This window comes from Malania oleifera, chromosome 3 (genome assembly GCF_029873635.1).
Source record: "Malania oleifera isolate guangnan ecotype guangnan chromosome 3, ASM2987363v1, whole genome shotgun sequence".
NCBI lineage: Eukaryota > Viridiplantae > Streptophyta > Magnoliopsida > Santalales > Ximeniaceae > Malania > Malania oleifera.
This window is the reverse complement of record NC_080419.1, coordinates 27532321-27557967: the sequence shown is the minus strand read 5'-3', so window position 1 is coordinate 27557967 and position 25647 is coordinate 27532321. Positions and strand designations below refer to the sequence as shown.

The 25647-nt window shown below is 32.6% G+C and overlaps 1 protein-coding gene across 3 annotated transcripts; it reads left to right on the top strand.

The window, feature by feature from the left end:
* The first annotated feature begins 5169 nt into the window (after window positions 1–5169).
* Window positions 5170–25035, top strand: LOC131151053 (uncharacterized). Of its 3 annotated transcripts, none has more exons than XM_058102228.1 (4): window positions 5170–5545; window positions 20595–20802; window positions 20898–21142; window positions 24389–25035. In XM_058102228.1, the coding sequence occupies exons 2-4, from the start codon at window positions 20656–20658 to the stop codon at window positions 24816–24818; spliced, it is 822 nt and encodes a 273-aa protein (XP_057958211.1). In that variant the 5' UTR covers window positions 5170–5545; window positions 20595–20655; the 3' UTR covers window positions 24819–25035. The 3 variants fall into 3 exon arrangements, with proteins under 3 accessions (XP_057958211.1, XP_057958210.1, XP_057958212.1); XM_058102227.1 differs by having other exon boundaries at window positions 5303–5545; window positions 20581–20802; XM_058102229.1 differs by lacking the exon at window positions 5170–5545 and having other exon boundaries at window positions 20396–20802.
* Window positions 25036–25647: the final 612 nt, after the last annotated feature.

Below are 25647 nucleotides of genomic sequence, written 5' to 3'. Positions count from 1 at the left end.
TGAATGTTATGCTTAATTTCCAAATACATTTTCTCCTTTGACTTGTTCTTTATGCACTCAAAATCCTATGGTCCAAACAATAATGCACATTTTTTTCATTGAAAAAGTTGCCATAATCTTTTTGTTTGCTAATGAAGTTTAAAAGCATTTTTGCACTGGGAGTCTTTATGTTTTGCTCTAACGCACATACTCATTCTTTGTTTTTTTTTTTCACACATACACATTTAATTAAGATTACAACACCGCATCAAGTGGGACAAACATGGTAGCATCAAATAATTGTATGAAAAGAAGATGTCTACTTAAAAGTATTTATTTCTGATTCTAGTTTTCTAAAAAATTACAAATGTCTTAAATTAATTATCAAATTTTCAACAATTATATAGAAAACTTACAATAATTTTTTTTTATTTTCTAAATTATACATGCAATTGTTTAAGATTAAAAATAGTATGATATTTCCACAATTTTTTCAAAACATAAAAACTTAAAATTTAAAAGTTAACACGATTTTGACAATCAAACACGATCGTAATGGCACAAAACTTTCATGATTATTGAAAAAATTGCTTTGACTGATATGATTCTCGCAAAAGTGATACACTAATGAGTGACCTTTCCATTATTTTCTTAAACAGCGTAATTGTCAATGATATATTAGTTAGTGATTTTTGCATTACCTTAAAAAGACCAGTACATTAATCAGTGATTCTTCCATAAATCTTGAAGGAGAGAGTATGGACCTCATGGCTGGTGCCCTAGAGAGCTAGCTTCTTAGTAATAAGCGTTTCTTGTTTTGGAAAGGGACACCTAAAAGTAGGATCACCATAATAGTCAAGCACATTACAAACAAGCATGTCCCCTCTTTGACTACCTCCACTAGGTGGGATTTACCACCCACTCAGCCAAACACCAGTATTAGCAAATGATGGGTTGTGTCCAAACACCCATATTAGCAAATGGTGTGTTAGTGTTTGGTAATAAAGTTTAGGATATCCAAATCGTGTTATTTTGAATAAAAATTTATATAATTTTGTATAAAAATTTGTCTAAATACATTTAACCTAGGTTGGGAGTTTGGAATTCAAATCTTAAATTTAGATTTTGATGGATTTATTTAAAATACAACAAAAAATTTATATTGAATTTTATCTAAATTTGTACGAGTCAAATTTGAGGCATGAAGCCCATATTTTCATATAATCTTAATTTCATCTTCACGACGTCAAATTTACATTTTTAAATGGAAGGTTAAATAGAATTATTAGATTTTTTTTAAAAGTAAATATGTTTTCGAAACTTCATATTTCATCGCCTAGCTTGAAATCACTTAGAAAATTGAACAATTTGCTCATAATTAGCGACACAACAAGTTCTCTATAGTGTCAATATAGGTCATAATAAAATCATAATTTATATGAGGACGTAGTTTTGCACATAATGTAGACACCCAAAATCATAATGTAGACACCCAAAATAGTCCGGGCCTTATATAACCAAAATAAAAAAAAAAATTATTTATTTCATGAAAAATACAAGTACGAATGCAAAAAAAAAAAAAAAAAGGAAATACAAAGAAAATAAAAATACACAGAACTAAATTATACATTGAAAAATGAAAAAAAAATAGAAAAAGGAAAAAAAATAAAAATTAGGGGAAAGTATCTTCAGTTCTTCATGTTGACACCAACACACGCACAATAAAAATTCAATTAGGAAATCGAAATTTAAAATTGATTAGGTACTTAAGATTGATTTAACAAATTAAATTTTGATTAATCAACCTAAATTAGCAAATTAGTTTTATTTTAGATTGATTGATTTGAATTTGATTAGTTAATCAAACTGAATGTAAATCACTCCTCAAGTCCTATAAATAGTGGCTTGTGAAAACGCACAATGAAAAGTTCATATGAGAGTACATTCATATAAGCAATTGAAAGGTGAGATTGAAGATTAAAAGCTGCAGAAGGGAGCTCCAGAGCCATGATTTGAAGCTTGAGGTTTTGAAAGTCAGAATTCATGGTGAAGGGTTGCAGAAAAAAACTAAAATTGAAGATTGGAGGAACTGGAGACCAAATGTTGATTTTACTTTTGTGTTTTATGTTTCATATTCAATCCAGTGAGAAAAAAAAATGTTCTGAAAATGATCCAAAGATCCAAATCCAATTGATGGATCCGACCTATTAAATTGGGTCCATTGACCCAATCCACTGAACCTGGGTTGACTCGACCTATTCGGCTGGTGGATCCACAGACTTGAGACCCAAGTCCATTTTGGATTTGGGTCCATTAATATTGGAATTTAAAGGCCCAAATGCTAAAGCCCAAATTTCAAAAGCTCAAACGTTAAAGCGCAAGTTCCAAGGCCCAAATACCAAAGCCCAAGTGGCTGAGCCCAAAATCCAAGCCCAAGCCCAACCCAAACAATATCCCATTCAATCCCGAGCCAAACAAAACTTAACTCAAGCTTTAACTTAATTCAGGTTAATTTGAAATCAATGGATTTTGTTTGGTTTGTAAGACTATAAGGGAAAGTAAGAAAAATGAGAGTTGTGTGAGGAAGCTTATATGAGAAAATCTAGATCCGAGTTTGAATCTGGGAGGCATGGTGCCTCCTGTTTCCACTATATAAATCCGACTTATAAAGTAAAAATGGAAATAAGAATGAGGAGACGAACCGAGTGATGCCATGTGGCAAGGTGACGATATGCTGACATCACCCTGTTATAGTGAATTTTTTAAAAAATAAAAATAAAAAAGAGTGAATAAAAATGTCATGTTTCACCACTTTGAGTGCACATGTGACCTACTAAACTGAACCGGTCGGTTTTTCCTGAACAACTTTTTTATTATTTTCATATATTTTGTTTATTATTTTATTTTCTTTAAAATTTTAATTGGTTTTTAATTTTTCAAAAATTCAGAAAAATAATAAAAATCATTAAAAATCAGAAAAAAAATATATTTTTAATATCAAGAGAAAATATTTGAGTTATTTAGGCTCAAATAAAAAAAATCAGAAATTGAAATACTAAAAAAAAAATGTGGAAAAATCTTTAAAAACCTAGAAAATTTTTAGAAAAATGCTAAAAAATTTTAGAAAATTTCTACAAAATTATGAAAAAGAAAATATGGGAATATTTTTAAAGATACTTTGCTTAAAATTTGATGATTTTACTTAATTTTTGTGTGTGTGCGTTCAAATGATTTTAAAAATGATAAAAAGGTATTTCAAACCTCACATGTATTAACTCTGAGGGGGATTTATTTAACAAGATCCCCTCATTTGAAAGTCTTATTAGATATTCCTAATTGAACTTTGATTTTTATTTTCTTTTTAAAATTTATTATTATTTATTTATTTAGTTATTTATTTGTTTATTTATTTAATTGATTATTTCAAAAATGGGTTAATTAAAGACCATTACATTATATTTAAGGATAATTTATAATTAACTAGGTATCCTTTATAGAACGAATGTGTAGGAGGTGCTAGTACCTTCTACTCGCAAAACAACATTCCCGATCTCAACTTTAGTAAAAGGCTAGATATTGAGACTACTTATTCCGTGGTCTAAGATTAACCTGAGACCAATCAATGAGTAGTAATTAGGTGATCTAACTGCACCTAGATAAATAATAGGTTAGCGGCAGATCCATAAAAAATACAATATTTTTATTACCCGCCATTTCGGAACCTTTTCTGAAACGTTGCGACACATAATATTCATATGCATTATTCATCACAAAATCAAGGTTAAAATTAAGTACAAAACTATAATGACCTTATGCTTGGAGATATCTTGGATTTGAAGTTATATTGGATTTGCATAAAATGTAATATAAGATTGTATTAAAATTTATTCAAATTCAAATCAAAGTTCCAAGTGAAAATATTCATTATCCATATACATAGATTTGTACAAAATATTAAGTTGCAATCTAAGTCCAAAATTTTTCCTAGGATACTTGCATAATCTCTTATTCTAAAATTGGGGAAACATACATCTTGATTGACCCTTTTTTTTCACAATTTATATTATTCTCTCTTATAGTGTTTTTAATTGATTGGAAGAATGTCACACTGGGCTGTGCTCATGGGAGAATGCACAACTCCCATTCTATATTTCCAATATTTCTTTTCATCTATTCTAGGATTCCAACATGTGACCTCAAGATCAAAATGCAAAACTTAATATTGGAAAGTCTCTAATGAAACTCCTATATATTCTTATTAATATTCTAATAATGTGTATTTGAATTGAGGTTTGAAATCAAACTTTTCTTTGAGGATAGATGAAGTGATTTAAGAGAAATCATCTAACTTTCTATTCACTCGTGAGATCTAAGAGGTTTGAGGGGAGACCACTACAACTGCCTTCTTCACAATGTATCTTCATATACCAAGAACTACAAGATCATCTCAGAATAAAAGGCATGAGAAGGAATTCTACCATTTAAACCTTTTTTTTCATGTTTTTCCTAGAGTTATAGAGAAATTTGCAATCTATAATCTAAAATATTTTTGTAACCCTCTTTTTTCGAAAGGAAGAATATGAAATTATCTTTTCGTAAGACTAGGAGACAGTTCAAAATATTTTGTATCTCCATATAATATTATACAATGATTAATATTTTTGAAAATTTATGAATGTTTGTATTTTTGAAAATTTGTGAATATTTATGATTTTTTTTTATTTTAAATTTATCTCTATAACTACTCATAATTATAACTATTTACAATTATCCCATAATTTATTCATACTATTTAACTTTCATATTTTTAAAACAAATTTAAAAAAATAAAAAATCATGGAGCATACACATAATGCGTGGAGAACGCACATACTTTTGTCCAAGAATTTTTAAAATTTGTTGGGCTTATTCTCTAATCTCTATTCTCTAATACTATAAAGGAAATGCTCTCTTGGTATCATCTTTCTAAAATATTAAATTTATTCTTATAACTACGAATGATTATTCCAAAAAATACTAATTTAATTATCCACAATTATTTCAAAATATCTTTATAATTATATATATCAAATGTATCCTTATAATTGCTCATAATTATGTCAAAATATTATTATAATTATTTATAATTATCTCAAAATACCCTTATATTATTATTTTTTATATATATATTTTAAAATTCTAAAAAATTAAGAGTCATGGAAAATTGTCGTGCTTGAACTGAAATTTGTTCAAGTAAAAGCCCAAGCCACTCAATTTATGGGTGTTCAGGCAAGCCCAATGGGCTCTGTTTTACTTCTTCCACTCAATCCAGGTTAAGGAACCCTAAATTGTTCAGAAAGCCCTAGACTGAATTGTTCAGGTCACCCAACAAGGAGATCAGAAAAGTTTCAAAGTGCTTTGAAATTCAAGGGACCTTATGAGATATGTTCTGGGTTTTATGGGAATCGATCTTGAATTGAGTGAGAGATACTGTTCTATCCCTTGGAGTTGCCCATTTGAGATACTGGGAGTTTTCAAGGGCTTCTACTGACATGGAGAGAGCTGCATTCACAAAGTTTACTGTCAGGTAATTTCTTTGTCATCCAAGCCATCTTTTGTTCCTCTCATTAGATTCTTGAGTGTTGAATAGTTCACCATTCTGATTTTAGCACTCATTTCCTGAATCCCGATTCACCATTATTTTTTGTACTTCAAAAAATAACTATAGGGCAGCAGAAACACTATCCTTCCTTTGGTAAAAGATGCCAAGCTTGAGCTTTTAAAATTTTCATTGGCCTTTCTTGAGGTTTGAATAAGAGACACGTGGTTTTCTCTTGAGATTTTAAGAATTGCACAAAGCAAATTTGATTTTTGAGCCACTAATATCCTTAGTTAGCTTTTGTCAGATGTGGTCTGCCATCTTTAGCTAAAGTTTAGATGTCTTCAAGATTTTTAAAATCTCAATAAAAGTTCTTAGAACTTTGGAAAAGGAATACCTGCATCTTTTTGTCAAACATTAGTGTAGGCTAGACTGCCAGTGTTTGTTGTCCTTTTTTCTTTTTTTTTTGGATTATGCACCGGGTATCCACGTGACTAATCTTGCGTCTCTTGAAGTGAACCCCACAACTTCAAAGGGAGGGTAAATTGAGGAGTTTAGGGGTGGAAACGAACCCGAGAGGTTTGAACACCTGACCTCATGAGAGGCACTCCCGCAACCCGCCCAACCACACTACCTACCACCCTCATGAGAGGGTTTGAACATCTTTTTTGTCATTATGTTCTTGGACAAAAGACATTAATATCTCATGAGATTTGATAAAAAGATGAGAAAAGATTTTAAAAATCCAGGACATTGTTGAGGTTTGATAAAAAAGATAATGATTTCCCTTGGGGTTTCAAAAATTCACTGACCTCCTTGGTTATTTGATTTTTGAGATACTTCTTGACTTGAAATAAAAATAATGGGGATTGAATTGTTTTAAAAATCAAGTGTCTAAGTAGGTTTGCTTCTTTATGCTAAATGTGTCATGAGGAGTTCATGGGATTTTGAAAATTCGAATGAGGTCCTCATTTTTTGTCAGATCTCAAGGAGCATCATTGTCTTTATCTTGATTCTTAGCAAGATATTTTTAATTTGAAAAACTAGAAGTAAAAAATTTCCTTTATATTAGTAATACCTCCTTGGTTATTTGATTTTTGAGATACTTCTTGACTTGAAATAAAAATAATGGGGATTTAATTGTTTTAAAAATCAAGTGTCTAAGTAGGTTTGCTTCTTTATGCTAAATGTGTCATGAGAAGTTCATGGGATTTTGAAAATTCGAATGAGGTCCTCATTTTTTGTCAGATCTCAAGGAGCATCATTGTCTTTATCTTGACACTTAGCAAGATATTTTTAATTTGAAAAACTAGAAGTAAAAATTTCCTTTATATTAGTAATAGCTCCCCCCCCCCCCCTTTCCCCCCTTCTATGTACAATTTGCAAGTGGGTTAGGGGTGGCAACATCCATCTAGACCCATTTTAAATAAATAGACTTAGATAAACTATTTTATTTTAATGGATCACCTATTTCCACTCGTAAGGATTGAAGTAGTTATTTCTCATTGATCCAATTATCCCATTTGCAAACTCCATCTATCTCATTTCTCTATGCTACCCCTCTCTCCCATAGTCCCTCTTCTCAAAGCTCTCTCCCATAGTCCCTCCTTCTCAGCAAAGATTTCACTTTGGAGGTTTTTCTTAATTTATGCAAGGGTTTCAAACCCCAAGAAAGGGTTATATGCAATCCTTCACTGCTCAGGGAGAGGGAGAGGGAGATATAGGTGTGTGTACCGCATGACAACATTGTCATGTAGGGTTTCAGGGTTCTATTATTCTCTATTGAAACACCAATGTTCTTGATCTTGGAGGTTTATCTATATTTAAGGATTAGATTGCTCAGAGATCCTTACATCCTTATTGTTCTTGTGCTTGATCAATGGTTTGAAAAGAGAGACAAGTTGAGCAGAATGTTCTTTACTGAATTATCACTTAGAAAAGACATAAATTTCAAGTACTCTCTAGAGGACTCTCTCATGCACTTACTCATTTTTTCGAGGACATGCATAAATTGCAAATGAGCATAGAAATTAAACATTTCCTTATAGTCAAAATCTCTCTTTTACTCTCTCTCCCTCTCTTATTGTTTTTATGTGTGCACATTCATGTGTGCCCATGGATGAGCAAGCAAGCGATTGCCTAGCTTATTTGGATATTCAAGTTGTTTTTCTTATGTTATTAATTGATCAATTATATTCTGTTTCCATGAATTAAAAAGCATGGATGATCAATTGTATGTTATATAACAACAATTAATGTGACAAAGGGAAGGGGAGCGAGGGAGAGAGAGAGACCATTGAAAGTGGCAATGAGCTAGCAATTAGTATTTTGTTATCTAATGGTACTGATCTGCTCATTGTGCTTGATTTATAACATAGAACTCTTATTAGTCTTGTTTGCAACACTAATTGGTTAATATTAAAATGCTCTTTTAGTTTGGTGGTTTTCTATATTTTTGCTTGATTTATGCCAATGGAAGGGCAAACTTTTGATGATGTTGATGTTGAGCAAAGAATAGCTAGTATTATGAAAAATGTACTTGAAAATGCACTTCTCAACTTTTGTATAAATTTGAGAGAAGTTGTCAGGTGCAGATGAAAGTCAACATGCTAGATGTAAACATTATGGGCAATATTATTGTTGTCTACATGTTATATGCGAAACCAAAAAAATTACTGCTTTTGTAGAAACAAAAAATAGGATTCTAGGGGTGTAATGCATATGATAGATTGAGAGATGTATCTAAGGAGTTGGCAGAAGTCAACATTCATTATCAAAGCATGGATATCCATACTAATATGTTGACCATGAGGGGATATGAACATACATATGTTCTTACATATGATGTTGCGCCTATTTTGAGGAGCAAAGCTAAATCTAATGTGCTGAAGTTGTCTAGAAAAAAAAAACGCATGTTTTAAGGCTAAACTTGTATTTCGCTAGATATGCGTAACAATTGATTTGCGGTAATTCAACAAGTATATATGAACAACCAATTTTGTTGGTAAAGATTAACATCAAAAGTTTTATTGTATGTTCCTCCCAAATTGAAGTCATATATTGGCAAAAATATGCTAAATTGATTTACGAAATGAGGGATCCAGAGAAAGATTTCGTATGTGTTGTAGAGTACATGTGTTGAACCTCATAATTTAAGATAGATTGAAAATCGTTACGTCAACCTCAATTTAAAAGAAGTATAAAATATGTCAGACATCAGGAAAGAAGCCCGAATTTTCTGATTGAATTACTCACTAATTGTTTAATGCTAAAAAGTGTGGTAAGATGTGTTGACAAGGTGGATTTCGACTTATATTATGCTAGAGATCTTCTTCATTCATTTTACCACTAGAGGATTGTGGATTCAAATTATAAAACACGCCTTTAACAACCAAAAAATAGAATATGTTTGAGAGGATAACAAGTATATTGAAGTCATAAAGCCTGTTTATAAGATTAATGCTCTTTCTCAAGGTTCACTATCTCACTTTCAATCTTTACTTTCTAGTACTTGAGTATGGAATATTCAAAAAATAATTTTCGATGCTTATCAAAATTTTCCTTGATTTGCCATGTAATTGCTCCTATCAAGGTGTTATCAATGGTCAACTCTTTCTTTATTCTCATTGAAATCTTCCACATACACCAACAAAATAAAGATTGATAATGGGATAACAAACCCTTGAACATGGTCTTAAATTTCCACGAAATTGTCAAAACTCCTATCGAAATTGTAGAAGGATGCTACTTCTGGGCATGAGGATACTACTTATCCGCCCCAAAAGTTAGTCCAAAAAGACATATTTTATAGCATGAGGATACTACTTATTCGCCCCAGGAGTTAGTTGATGAATAAAGGACACACTCCAATATACGAGGAGGGATAAAGAATAAAGGTGAATTAGGAAATAGAATGGAGTAGGGAATCTTACCACTAAGAACAGAGGATGACATCCCGTTGATCGATTAGCAAGCAGTAAGTATGACATCACTCCAAAACACTTTAGGTACAAGCATTTGATAAAGTAAGTTGCGAGTGATTTCAAGGATGTCTATTTTTCCTCTTTGCAACCCCATTCTATTGAGGAGTGTGGGCATAGGATGATTGATGGACAATACCAAACTGAGTCATTTAAGTGGTGAATTATGAATTGAAATACTTTTTAGCATTATCACTTCGAAATATTCGAATTGGCAAACCAAATTAAGTCTTTATTTCGAAACAAAAGGCACAAATTATATGAAATAACTTGGAAGAATCTTTTATTAAATATAGTCAAGTCATTCTTAAATAATCATCCACAAATGTTATAAAGTACCGACAACCCAACTTGGACACAACTCGACTAGGACCCCAAACAACATAATGGACTAACATGAAAGGGCTTACAATCTGTTTATTGACTCGGGAAGCGAAAGGGACATGATGGTGCTTTCCCAAAGACTTACAATCAAGACTAAACACAAAACTCAAATCAAGAACAAGACGTTTTAACTTTTTTAGTTAAGGATGACCAAGGTGACAATGAATTTGAAGAGGTGTGGCAGCAGCAGTGCAGGCAATAGAAGGAGATAGTGGCTCAAAGTAATAAAGTCGACTAGTTTCACGCCCTCCACCAATCGTCTTCCTCGCCTTGAAATCCTGAATAACCATAGAATCAGGGAAGAATGTTATTGAACAATTCATGGATTTAGTAATCTTGCTAGTGGACATAAGATTGAAAGGAAACTTGGGAATATACAAAAGTGAAGGAAGAAAATGGAAGAAGTGGGATTCATAGTCCCAATTCTCTTGATTGCAGTGGTGGATCCATCAACAAGAGTAACATGAGGTAAATTTGCAGGATACTGAAGAGTAGAGAAGAAATTAGGTATACCTGTGATATGATTAGTGGCAATAGAGTCTATGACCCGAGGAGTAGGGCAAGAAGTATTGGATGACGGGCATACCATGGGATTACCTGTTTGGGCAAGAGATGGAATGGGAGGAGAATATTGTTGTAATGCTTGATAGTGCTAGAACTTGGAATATTCTTCCTTTGACATGGATACAGTGTGTTACCCCCCACTTAGCTCCAAAGGGTGGAGTTGGTGGCGGCTACATTGGTAACACGTGAAGGTTTATCATGGAGATCCCAACACTACTCAATGGCATGATTGCGTCGACCACAATGAGTGCACTTGTGAGGAGTGCCTCTACCTTGCCCATCTCTACCACCATGATCACTTGAACCACCTCAATAACTTATGCAATTGTTTGGTAGAGAACTATATTCATTTTGTATAGCAAAGACTGTCCTATCAGAGCCAGATACAAGAGCAAGAGAATGTGTGTTAAAGGGAGCATAAAGGACACAAGAATAAACATCAGAAAATGATGGCAACTTTGCACGACTATGGGCATGTTTGGTATCATCTTTGTTTTCTGTTTTGTGTTTCTATTTCTCCACAGTGAAGAAACAGATTATAAAAACGTGTTTGTTTATGTTGTCAATTTTCAGCTATTTGCCAAAAAATTGAAAACCAGATTTTATGGTTTTTAGTTGTTTTGGAAACCAGTTGCTAGAAATTTTAAAATTTTATTGTAAAGTAAAATTTGAAAGTAGGACAATTGAGTAAAATAGTTATAATAAATTTTATTTTTAATAAAGTACTTTTTTAATGCGTATTATTTGTAATTTTATTATTGTAATCATATTTTTTATAATATTATTTGATTTAAAGATGAAAATGAGAATTTTTTTAATTAATTTTTTAATTTGTAGTAGTTTTATAAATGTTAACCAAACAAGTTGCTGGTTTCTAGCTTTTAGTTTTTGTTTCTAGCTTTCATTTCTCTAATTTTTGACAGTAATACCAAACGACCCCTAAATATCTAGGATTGGATTGCCTCAAATTTGGATCTCAAGCCCGCTAGAACCCGAAGAACTGTCATCTGCTCCCTCTACTTCTACATCTTACGAACATCAGCGGTTATAGGTTGCACGACATTAAGCTCCTTATGAATGCATTTCATCTCTGCAAAATAATCTGCAATACTTTTATCTCGTTGTAACTGAAAGTCCTTCTGGGATAAATCATACATTCTTGTAATGTTACTAGACTATAGAAGCTTGGCATAATCCCAAGTCTCCTTGCACATATCTAGATGTATGCACATCTGTGCAAGAGAAACAATCAAGGCATCTTCTTGAATCCACACTTCTTTTCTCTTCTCATCAGAAGGATCAGATTGGAGCAAGTGGTCAGATTTTCCTAATCTTGCTAAATAAACGCAAACAACTTTAGACCATTGAATGAAAGAAACATATTTTTAGGATTCATAAATTCCATCGCAACACTCACAAACTAGGAGCCACATCAATGTCAAACAAGAAGAACAATCAAAACAAATCGGTACAATCACAAACGATGTGAAGCAGCCATCGACACAATCACGGACAAGGTAAACGACTTACCAACTGATATAGCACTACCACAACCTCACAACTCAACTTACAAACACTGCCACTACTTCAAGAAACATGCCCAACAACTTGATAATATGGTCTAGAGAAGGAACTAGAACATGGCAGAGGAAAAAAAAAGGGGGGGGGGGTGGGGACTGGAAACTCTCACGCACCGGTGCGTGGGGTCAGCATTGCTGGCAGTTAGCCAGCTTGTGGGGCTGTTGCTGGCGATGGGGTTTTATGGGGGTAGGCTTCAAAGGGTTCTATTTTTGGCTATATGGTTAGTTTTGTGAAATAATGAAGGATGGAAATGGATCTAAGAAGGGCAGCGACAGGATGGTGTTTTCCAGCAACGACCGAGTATGATAGGGTTTAGGTTGGATCATGCTCTGATACCATGTTGAGATTTTGATTAAAATGAATGACCTAACTTGAAAATAGGTCTCCCCCTCTATTTATAATACAAATCAAATGCGTTCTAATGACAACAATACCTTTACTATCTCTAATTAGCATACTAACAAACTTAATAATAATACTAAAAGACATAAATAACCTCTTAACATCTTCCATAGATTGTGCTACAATAGAACTCTATAAATTCCACATCAAGAATTATTGCAATTGATAACGTGGTACAATAGCATTTCTAGCATTTATCGAAAATTTCCTTCATCTTGCTTTTATCAATGTATCATTAATTTTTAACCCTTATTTATTCTCATTTAAATCTTCCACACGCACCAAGAAAGTAAAGGTTGGCAATGGGATAGCAAACCCAAAAGAGAATATTAATCTCATAGAAGGGATTCAATATCCTTGGTATGAAGGGATTCAATATCCTTGGTATCCTCTCACCATATTCTGAACTCTTCCTGAGAAGGACATGTTTTATAATTCGAGTCCTTTAGTGATCAGATGAGTGACGAAAGGGAAATAAGCTCTCATGCATTATATAAGAAAAGGAAATCTTAATGGCAAATCTTGCCACTCGTTCTTCGCACTTACCGGCATATTGCCAATGCTTTTTGTAAGTTTTGCGTTCCTTAATGGCGTCCCTATAACACAATTCACTCTTCCACGAACTTTATACATTAACTCCTCAACGATATTCAATCCATCTTGAACTATAAGATTCAAGCTATGAGCTCTTCACATTGTAAATGGAAAAACTCTCCATTGTACTGCAAAGAGCTCTCAAAAGAAAGTTGATACATCAAGATAGTCAAAATGCTATTAGTATAAAAAGCAATATCTAATGTAATAGTGAAAATCTTTCTCTTATTCCATAATCCCTTTAATAAATTGAGCAATTTCTTTATAACTTGTATTTGGAGGGTCATTTGACAAAACTTTTTATAATAACTAATCTTTATCAGTATAATGAAATATCAGGTGGCCACAAATTAGATTTTAAGTATATCGAGCCATGACATAATTCCAAATCATGTTGGATTTTCTCTCCTTAATATAACTTCATCATATTAACTTAATTTGTGTTCCTCTAAATAGGCTTGACATTCAAATGGAGGAACACATGTACATCCTTATCTTTCTTGTTCAACATATGAGTATGCACATCTATGCCTAATAATGGCAAATGTCAACATCTCACATTACATCTCTTGATCTATAGGATGCATGAATCGCCCAAAATCTAAATAGTTTTCTCTTACAATGGCCATTTAGATAGTGTAGCCAATTTCTTAGGTCCCATAATCATTTTGCACCATTTGCCCATTATGACTACATGCCTACATGTAGCACGTTGATTTCCATTTACACTTGGCAACTTGTCAAATGCATCTAACACTTGAGAAGTTCACATTTTTTTAGCACACTTTGTGCTAACTGCTTTGCTTTGCTCAAGGTCAACATTATCCATAGCCTCCTCTGTTGACATAAATCAACTACACGTATAAACAGCCTCCAAACTAAAAGAGTAGATTAACATCAACCATTGAGTCTTTCAATTAGGACATCATAGGACATATGAGAATAAAATGTAGCAAGTCAAACAAAACTATCATATGAATAATATCAAATAATATAAATTAATTGCTCCTAGGCCATCAATTTTTGCAGTAGTCTTTCTCTCTCTCTCTCCCTCTCTCTCTCTCTCTCTCTCTCTCTCTCTCTCACACACACACACACACACCTGCCAACTTAATTACTATCAGTCTATCAGACAAAATACAATTGATGGACCATCTTCTTTAATTTGTTGACATAGGATATAATTGATCAACGAATAACGTGGGGCAAACCACTTAAGCATCTCAACCACCCATGACTATTAAGGGACTACATAGAGCTGGTGGGAAGGAGAGAGCTAAGAGGGATTTTCATTATTAGGAAAATAATTAATTTCTGCATACATTTGCAATTTATATGTATCCCTGACAAATAAAAGAGTGCATCAGAGAGAGAGACCTTGAGAGCTTGCTTGAAACGTCTATAATTTTTTAGCTACCTAATCATCTGTCGAAGCTCTCCCTTCATACAAGTTTTTGCTTCACGAATAAAAATATATATTTTTCAATTACAGATTGAACAGTAGTTTTACTATTCTATCATGGTGTTCATAAACAAAATAAACTTTTGTTATTCCCAAATATATATATAACTTAAACAAAAACAGCTCATTTTCCTGTTGTCATTCCTGAAATTAAACAACCGGTATCACATTATATATATTTCCAATTCCTTCAATATCCACCGTCACATAAAATTGCACTTCCCTGACATGTTGCACTCTGTTGGAATAATTGGTCATATCATGAAAGAAGAATCTTTTGCTGTGTTTTGCATAAAATTGTATGTGTCCTTCGCATTCTTGGTGGTGCTGGCAGAGCTGCTTTGTTCTTATTGTTATTAATTAAAACAAGGGCTATATTTTTGAAAATATAATAAGAAAGGTTGAAACACAAACACAGAATACATTCATCTTAAATGCTATGTTAAACATGTAGAATAATTAATTACATTTCAAGTGATGAATGAGAGTTGTTCTTCTCAATTGTTTAGTGCAATGGGATTGTTTCGGTGGCCTCACTTGCTGTTTCTTCAACATTGCTTTTTTTTTTTTTTTTTTGCTTGATATTTGTCAACTTCTGAAAAATACTTCAAGGTTTTGGCGATTTGATGACTTTACATTGTTAATATCATTTTCTTTTGACTGTCCATCTACACAGATTTTTCATCACTCCATTTAAAATCCTTTTCAAGTTTAGCTACCATTGGAGTGGATGAAACCATTATGCCCCTAATTGGGCAGCTTTGTTCATTGTTTTCTTTTGGCTGGCCCATGCTCATTAGTTGTCCATCGCTCCATCTAAAATCCTTTTCAAGTCTAGCTACCATTGTTACATGATTTGCCTTACATTAAGGTTGGACAACGGAATGACATGGAAATGGAATAGCAATTGTGAAAAGATATAATAGTTTTCAAAAATAATTAGAACAACAATAATAAGGCATCATCAGTTTAAGGTTATTAACCATGTTAAAGTTGGTCTTCAACACGAAGTAGTAATACACAATCTTATTCCATGTTGGTTACAATAATGCCAACGTTTTTATGTTCATTTGCTTAAAATGATACCAACTTTTTTGTCTTTTTTTTTGTCAACCATCATATCTCTATATTGTCACTTTTCACTATTCTCTTCCCATCCCATTCCACTCAGTGAACTAAACATAGCCTTAAGCTTTTGCAGTGTGTGGTTTTTAACTATAATGAAATTTAAGGTTTGAAAGATCATTCTAATAAGATAATAATTCAGGAATACAAGGGCATCTAAATGGGAGGTGACCCTAATTTTAATCTGTGCGCTTGTCGGTAAACAATCAGTTCCTGCAGGATTTGGCCTACATATTGTCCAATGTTTCAGGACTGCCTTGGGAAAGCATTTCAGGCAATATCAAGCAAGGGACATATGAAAATTGAAAAGGAGCAAACTAGGCGGCAGCAGATTTGACTTGCTATGTAACTGGGCATCAACTTAAAATTTTGAAATGAAGATTTTGAGGGGGGTGGGGTGTTTGCTGTAGAAATTCTACACATATGGTACAAGACTACAACTTAATTTGGTGAATCTTCGGCCAATGAAACCTTGCTTAGCCTGCTTGGCAATGACCTAATATCATTGTTTCCAACCTTTCTGCTTCCAACCCTCCGTTGATGGGATCTGAAAAGTGCCCGCTGTGCAATTGCTTTCCCAAAGCTGGAGCTGGCTGTGCCTTTTTTATTTGGTGTTTCCTCTGGGATAATTGCTTGTTGGCTGCGAGCATCTGGAACCTTGGCTTTGGCCTTCTCAGAAGCCATATCTTGAAGATACAGAATTGCAATGGGGGAAGCAACTTTTTGCAAGTGAGAAGGCAATTGGAAGTCTTCAAAAATAATCAGTAAGTGGTCTGGCTTTACATGGTTAATTAGTCAAGAACACAATCAGCAGAACAATTATAAGGCCAAGGGAAGCTGCAGACAGAGTATGGTGGATCAATCATGGGGGTGAGTAGGGAGGAGGCATTTTATAGGTGACTGTAAGGATCTCCTCATTAACTCTTTTCCCTGGAAAAGAAGTTTTAGATGGCTTCTGCATCAAGAAACCAAAGGTTCCCAAAAGCAATTTTCAATCTCTCATTCCTTGCATCAAAGAATTTAGGAAGATTGTCATTCACTCTTTTAGGTACGCTCTTACTCGTGCACTTGAGATTGATATGTTGAAAAGACCTGAAGGTATCTGTAAAAGTGCAGCATCATTCATCATCGATTTCTATTGTTTGCAGTACACTATGCAATAATGGAACATTTTAGGGGAAGAAAGTTTTCATAATAATGGTGGGACAAGAATCACAGCATCTTTTATGGAAACCTGGAAACAATTTTCAGAAGCACAAGACGAAACAGACCGGAGCCTAGATTAGTGTCATCCATGTATGAGTAGGAGCATTTTGTCAAACGAATAATTGATTATACAGGGATTCATTCAGCTTTGTAAAAGAAGAAGTCATGATGTTTTCATACTCTATGGGTTTGTTTCCCATGATCATCATGCAGGAATCTTAGGAATATCAAAATGTATGTTGAATACAAGGAGGCATCCATCAATTGACATACACATACTCCTGACTTGTCAATTCTTTCTGTCGCTTCTTTAGCTTGAAGAACTTTCGTCTTTTCTAGATTTTTTTCTAGCTACTGTAGGACAAAATGCACCTTTGGAGTGTGACAAATAATCTAATGTTATATAAAATAATGACCGTGCAATCTCATATTGCAGCAATTTTAAGTTGATCTAAGGTGGCAGATCCATTTCCTTCAATTGTAAGATTGGCATCGGCCTGGAATGACCTACGGCATTTTGAGCCTTTTAGAGGCCAAAATATCTTGTCCTTCCAGGAACTAATGAGGAGGAACTTAAATGGGTTCCCCATGGCTAATCAAGGGATTCCACAAATTGGGAACATTCTTCCATATGATCTCTCTTTTGCTTGGTTTGATGAAAAAGATGAATGGGTTAACCCAAATCTGGTGTTTGCTGCAGAAAATCACATGCTTGGGAATCTTATGCTTGGAATAGGATGTCCTTCCCATAAGAATTTGGAGTAAGTAGATGGAAATGCTTTGTAGGTACAATGAATTTCCAAAGAACTCTGTACGTTGGGAAAATGAACCGTATGAAGAAATCTAGAAATCCTCAGGCTCCATGTGGATCAAGATTTTGTTTGAGAAGAGAGAAGGAAAGAAAATAGAAAGTAAATTAATTTCTCTTTGTATCGAATATTATGCAGAAAGAATGTTTGTTGAAATGTAATTATTATTTTAAAAAATAATATTGAATGAAGTCTAAAATTAAATTTTTATTCAATGGGTTGCAATACTTTATTGTTAACTTTTTTTTATGATTAAATATAAAAAAGTGAATTTATTAACTTATTTTTTCCCTTGATGTTTTTTAGTTTGAAATGAGTCCTTAAAAAATTCTTGAACCGAATCAAGACTGTAGAGAGCATTCATCCACAACCAAACCCTATCCCCACCGGCGCTGATGGCATAATAGCATTGAGCCAGAGATCTAAAATCAAGAGTATTATCTTGAATCTATCCCCTAGAATCACACTCAGGTCTTTACAACTTTACTCATATGTTCACTTCTTACTAAATGCATGTCATATATATATATATATGGTTATTTTAGTTCATTGGAAGGTATATCGGGCTTGGCTACGCAACGGGATCTCACCTTGTGTGATCATTTCTCTTGAAAACCTTCTCCTACCTGTCGAGCCGAGCTGGGAAACTTGATTCTATTGTGATTAATTTCATTCTATTTTTTACATTTCATAGGTTAGTAAGAGCTGGAGCGCATCCTAGAAAATGATTTTCCTTCCAATTATGTGTTGGTTCACATTCACTTATTATGAGGTAGGCCCTTGTTACAAATCATAACCTTCCATCTTCCAAAACTAGCTTACCTTATTTGAGTAAGGCATCTAACCAAAAAAGGCAGGCTGCTGTGCTTACAACTTCCCTTGAATTAACAAAGCACCTTTCATCAGGCAGTTGTTAGAACCTTCACTCCCTGCTGATCATATGCAGAAGACTGTAGAAGTGGTTCTGGGGGGGCTTAATAAAATTAAAATTTCAGTTAGCCGATTTGTTTGGTTCGGTTTTGGTTTATTTTTCTTTATGGTTTTCAGATTTTGGTTTGGTTTTGGTTTTGATTTTGTGTTCATGAACCGGTAGTTATTCGAACCGACCTGATTTATGTTATATATTATTGTATCTAATATATATAATATATGATAAAGTTACAAAATAGTATGTATAGATATTTTTTCAGTGATTAATTTATATAAATAAAGTGTAAAGGCACGTACTAAATCGAAACTCAATTAAATATCTCATTTTTCTTTTAAAAAAATTATAATGGTTTAACAATTGGTTTGGATAGGATAACTGAACCAAATCATCAATTAACCAAACCATCGATTTACCGAAGGGAATCGGTTTTGGTTCACAAAAATACCGAATCAAAACTCTCGATTTAGTTCAGCAAAGATATCCGAGTCATGAACACTCCTAAGTAGCTCAAATCAATGGTTGTTTGAGGTAACAACCGTCTCAACCTCAATTTGGGTATTTTTAGATTAGGTAAAAGATACTGACTTTCCTTGAAGTTTAACAAAAAGGCACTTGTCCCCTCTAAGGTTTCAAAAATTTTAAAGACCTCTCCTAAGATTTTAAGACTCTTACAGACCTCTCATAACATTTGATTTTTGGGATAATCATAACACTCAACATTCTTATTTTTTTGCACGATACAAGAACATGTTAGTATCTTTTTGACATATCTCATAAGGTATATTTGTGGAATTCTTAATCTTAAGGAAGATCCTTGAAATGTTTGAAATGTCATTATTTTTTACCAAATCTTATTATCTTTTTATCAAATCTTAGCAAATGTGAATGTGTTTTGCCCTTTTAAATTTGATCTAGTGTGATGCTTGAAGACTGTTTGTCCTTCATATGGCAGGATGTGTATGTGAGCATTAACTATTGTTGAGTTTGGAAAATACCCATTTGGATGGGTTCAACAGTCTCTCGAATGACATGACTGGGAATGTGAAAAGTTTATTCTATTAAAGTTTGGTTTGGCTATTTATGGTTGATGAAAAAATTGCTAAATGAGAAATTGATGAAAGCAATTAGATTCAAGTCTTAAAAATTGTTTGGTTCCTCTGTAATAAATGAATTGTCAGAAGAAAAAAGTTGATCTAATCTTAGCCGTTTGGCAAAAAGCTGTGAGGTGCTTAAAATCTTTGCAATAATTCATTTTAGGTAAAAGAATTAATGTATAGATAATTTGCAAGATTCACACAAGGACATTCATAAAATACAATAATCTATTAGGAAAAAAAAAATTTAAACTTTTATGCTTTAAAAAATTGATCAAAAAATTTGAAAATAAATTTTTTAAAAGCAAAAAAAAAAGGTTGTTTATCAAATGCATTATTTTTAAGTTTTCCTTCTAAAAGAGGAAAATTTATTTTTATTTTAAAAAAATAGGACTAAATTCATCTTAATTCTTGAGCTCATTCCCGAATATGAGAATAACTATTTATTGAAATAAGATGAAATATAATTAAATTTTAAAAATCAAGAGAGTATTTATTTCTTATATATTCCTAATTATTTTGATTTAACATATAATAGAAAAAGAATAACCATTTTCATGATGAAATTTGAGAATAATTATTTGAAGTCATAAAATATTTCCCACTTTTTGATAATAAAATATTTTTGTGTATAACTAATTATATTTAACCTACTGAAAACTTTTTGTAAACTAAACACAACCTTAACCTTAGTTCCTTTCTCTCTAGTCACTTATTTATGTTGAAATCTTAAAATGAAAGCCTACTATTCCATCTCCTCGAATCTTCATCCTTTTAAGCAACCTTTGCTCCAAGCAATTCTCTCTCTCTCTCTCTCTCTCTCTCTCTCTCTGTTAAAAGCCAGAGCAACTCCTCTGTTTCTTCATCATCATCCTCTGTTTCAATCTACAGTCTTTCTGAAACAGTGCTGCCTATTATGTATAAAGTGACTGATTAAAGAAAGAAGAAAATTCAGACGGATCAGCAATGGCGGTGACGCACGCGGACCTGGCGCCGGGCAGGGGAAGCACCGAACTGGGCAGCAAAATGGGAGCCTTCCTCATCATCCTCACCATCCTCTGCGGCCTCCTCTGTTTCATCCTCTGTCTCATCGCCGAATCCACCCGTTCCCAGGTTCTCTCTCTCTCTCTCTCTCTCTCTCTCTCTCTCTCTCTCTCTCTCTCTCTCTCATGTATATTAATAAGTTATATGATGAATTGCATTTGCAGGTGAGATGGATGGTGGGGAGGAAGGGGGGCGTGGATGAATGTGTGTACAGCGGGAGCGGGAAGACGGCGCTGGTGTGCGGGGCGAGTGCGTTCTTGGTCCTGGCGGCGGCGATGGTGGTAGAGCACTTCTACCTGCTGGTCGCCGTCAGTAAATCGGCGTCGCCGCCTCTCCTTGCCTGGGACCCCACCTCCGCTCCGGCCAGGGCTCTCTCTTGGCAAGCTGGCTTCTTCTTCGTTGCCACCTGGTAAGAAATTGAATAGGGTCTTTCTGCCATGTTGAAATTATTATTATTTTTTTAATTTTCAAGTTTTTTTTATATAATTATTAGAAAATTCCTTTTGTTATTTTTTATTTTTTTTAAATTTTTTTTGAATTAGTCAAGCATTTTTCCAGTGAATAATTTATAAGTATAAATCATTGTATCCAAAATAACAGTCTCATCCATAAAAAATAGAAAATATATATAATTTATTTATTTTAAATTTATAGTTTTAAACATTTGAAACATTAAGCTAATTTAAGTGAAATTTTATTTTTTTCCTTTCAATCTCCTCAATCAAGCAACAAAAATATAAATAAATGAAAAAAAATTATATTCTTTCCTTTTATCCCTTTAATATTGTTGTGCCTTTTTTTTTTTTTTTTATAACTTTTTAGACTTAGGTAAAGTTGAGTAAAATTCTTTCTCACTCATTTAATGTAAAAAATTTTAAAGTTGTTTCTTTTGAAATTTAAATGCTATCAATAAGGGTTTTGCTTAAAATTATAGTTGCTTTGGAGATAAATATAGGGTTTATCAAAAATTAGCATTCTTGGAAAGCTTGTTATCTTTAACTTTTTGAAAAGCCTAACTACACAACACATCATACTCTAATAACATGTAAGGACATTCACACACTACTTCAAATCACCTTGGTGCAATAATGTTAATGTGATATTATTACAATATTGCATTTCAACTTCAAAATTATTACGAGAATAAGAAGCTACAGATAATATTTTTGAGAATTTTAATGGAGCGTTTGATTCGCGAATCAAAGTATTATCATAGGAGAACATTTTCAAAAATTTTATTCTTGAGATGTATATTCTTATGATGATACGAAACATAATGGCCCAAGATCTCTAATTCATCCTCCTCTCAAAATTTGGACTAGTTGATGAACCAGTAAAATATCTAAATTGACATCCATTTTTTTTTACACATTAATGACCTTTGGGTCCCCACACTATCTTATTTAACCTTCCCAAAATAATTTTAATTTAGTTCCCATTGTAAGATTTTTTAAGGATGTGCACAAAATTCCCATGACAATATTTAGTTCAATATATTAACCCTAACAAGCGTCTTAGTAAAATTACTATCATACCCTCAACAAGTGACTAATCAATATATAAAGAATAAATTAATTAAAAATTCATGTCCTACTTATAATACTTAAATAATCAATTAACTGAAATAGCAAAGGGCAATATTATGTCTAGATATTAACTATATATTAAATTATTATAACATAATAATATTATTATTTTTATTTAAAATATAATAATAGAATATGATAATATTATATTATAGTGAAGAATTTTAAAGTTGTTTCCTGTGAAATTTAAATTCCATCATCAAGGGTTTTGCTTAAAGTTGTAGTAGTTTTTGAGTAAAATGTAGGGTTTATCAAAAAATAGTATTCTTCATAAGCTTGTTATCTTCAACTTTTTAAAAAGCTTAACTACACAACACAACTTACTCTAACAACATTTAAGAGCATTGACACGCCACTTCAAATCACTTTTTACTTTAAGGTGTAATAACATTGTCAAATTTAAGAGAGAGAAATCAAAGATAGAGAATATCACGATAGCTCCAAAATAATTATGAGAGTAACATGTTACCGATAACATTTTTGAAAATTTTAATGGGGCGTTTTATTCACGAATCAAAGGTACTCTTAGAGGACATTTTTGGAAATTTTATTTTTAAGATGTCTACGTCATGTGAATATTTTTATTTAGTTCGCATTGCTAGATTTTTTAAGGATGCGCATAAGATTCCTGGACAATATTTAGTTCAATATAGGAACTAACAAGTATTTATGAAAATGACCATTATACCCTTAATTGACAAATGATTAATCAATATATAAAAAATAAATTAATTAAAGGTTCATGTCCTAAAATTTTCAACAATCATAAATTTTAAAAATTATAATGCTTAAATAATCAATTACATGAAGTAACTAAGGGCAATGTGATGGCTAGTATAATATTATTTTTATTCAATAATTTATTATTTTAAATATAATAATAGAGCGTGATAATATTGTATTATAGGGGTATTATTTCTAACCCTCTAAAATAGTAAGGGCAATTTAGTTTAAAAAATATAATTCTTTTAAGAAAGGAATTTTCACGAAATTTAACTATGGAGGAGGATGAGAATTAATAGGATGCCATGTTCCATTAGAAAATATTTAGTACAATGAACATAAACACCAAGACTAATATGATTTCATTTATATATTTGTATTTTAATTAAACTAAGTAGTTATAATTATTTTTTGTACATATAGTCAAATTATATTGATATTGGTGTACCCTAATAATTTCTCACGTTTTATAGGAATGATTTCATTTCAAAAAACACGAACATTTCAGATTCTCATGCTCAAACAAACATTGGAATAGAATATCATGAGCATCAAATTACCAAAAATTTTGAAAGATGCAAGAACTAATGTTCCCTAAAACGTCTCACAAATCGGACATTACCTAATTTTTATTAGGTTTTTGAGAATTGTATGGTAAGCATGTCTCTACTCCCATATGTGTGCCCGGTTGGAATACAATTCCTAGTCCTTTAGTTTTGAAAAATATTTTTTGTTTCTTAATTTTTGAATTATAAAAATTTTGGTTTATTTTTAAAATTTTCAAGATTTGTATTAAAAAGTAGAGAATATTTTTTAAAAAAAAATTCTTTTTTTTTTTCTATTTTAGATATAAAAATAATAACAAAAAGTGCTTGTCTCCCAATTTTTAAATATCAATATAAGGTAATATTTAAAATCATGAATTTTAGGCACTAAATATGAATTTTTGTAAATTTAGAAAAAACTTTATACATAATCCGTACAAATTGAAATTCAAGATCTAAATTTCATATTTCCATAGGCATACTGAGAGTTAGAAATATTTAAAAAAAAAATAGTGAAAAAAATATTTTTTTATTTTTATATAAATTTAAAAATTATTAAATAAAGCAACATCTTTCAATTATTTAAAAATTAAAAAAAAAATTTCACAGTGTTGAAACTGTTAATAATTGTTCATTTATTTCACTAAAATAAAATTTTAATTAATTTTTAAAAATTTTAAAAAATTAAAAAAAAATTCTGTAATGACCAGACCAATGCCGAACATTGGTTAAATTAGACTCCGGCTGATCTTTCTTTCTTTTTTCTTTCTTTCACTGTGTCATTTCTTCGAACACATGCAGGGCATGCTTTGCGGTGGGGGAGATACTGTTGCTGATAGGAGTGAGCGTGGAGTCGGGTCATCTAAAGGGATGGTCCACCCCACGACCCACTTGCCTGGTGCTCCGGCAGGGCCTGTTCTCGGCGGCCGGCGTGTTGGGGCTGGCCACCGTCTTCCTCGCCGCCGGTCTGTACATAACGGCGCTGCGGGTGCAGAGGATGTGCCAAGAGCAGGAAAATGTGCGGCAGGAGGTGCTAGCGGCGTCCGCCTTCTATGCCTCCCCGCCCGCGTCCCCTCGGCGCCACCCCCTCGCGCCCATTGCCGGAGAGAATCACGATCGCATCGGACATATGAATGGTCGCAGTGAGGAGAGGCCGTCTTCAACATCAGTGTCCCAATTGCAGCAATCCACGATGAGTGCTTTCGGCAAGCAGTACTCCAATTTAGTTTAAAGCAATTTCAAAGGAGGGATTAATTGGTGCCTCTCTGCAGTGAGTGGTAAAAGAGCTTGCAGAAACTGTAGATAATTTGTACATTCCCGGAAATGGATTATTTGTTTTAATTTTGTACCAAAAAAGAAAACATTATTATTATTTTGAACAAGTCAATTGGTACTTTTAACCAGTTTGCTCAAGTGACAAGAATGAAATTGAGCTTTAGAAATCTCAAGGTGGGTGTTAGGTTTGATTCTTCACATATACAAGTAATAATAATTTTGCATCATAAATTTGGTATTCCAAGGATATGTCTAGATAGGAGTTGTGTAATAAAAATCCATAGGTACTATTTTATTTTTTTTTGGCAAAAATGTCACAAGGGGTACATTCTAATTTGCAATTCCATGAGATTAGGAGACTTTCATATTGTCTAGAGCTCATTCTTTTTTATATCTTAATGATCATTTATTGATAAATTTACACGTTTTGGATTAGATCGGTGTTTAAGTAAATCTTAGCAATAAAGATTAATTTTTTAAAATTTTTCATACTCTAAAGTGAACCAATGAGTTCATTAGCCAACTTATGAGGTTTTGGTTTATAATAATAAACGTGCACGTTTTAAATTTGAATCATGTAATTTTACGATGAAAATTAATATAGTAAAACAAATGAATAAGTGCATTAATTGACTCAATTTTATATTAAAGATTATTGCACCAAGTATTTCAAGAAAGAGACACCTCAAATAATTTATACAATTTCTACTTGTATACATAGTATAAATAAATAAATAAAAATTCCCAGATTAACGAATGAAAAAATTTAGTTTTTTGAAAAATAA

Coding starts and splice junctions, on each gene's coding strand:
- LOC131151053 (XM_058102228.1), top strand. CDS start 20,656: ATGGCGGTGACGCACGCGGACCTGGCGCCGGGCAGGGGAAGCACCGAA. Junction 20,803..20,897: donor CCGAATCCACCCGTTCCCAG/GTTCTCTCTCTC, acceptor TTGCATTTGCAG/GTGAGATGGATGGTGGGGAG. Junction 21,143..24,388: donor TTCTTCTTCGTTGCCACCTG/GTAAGAAATTGA, acceptor GAACACATGCAG/GGCATGCTTTGCGGTGGGGG.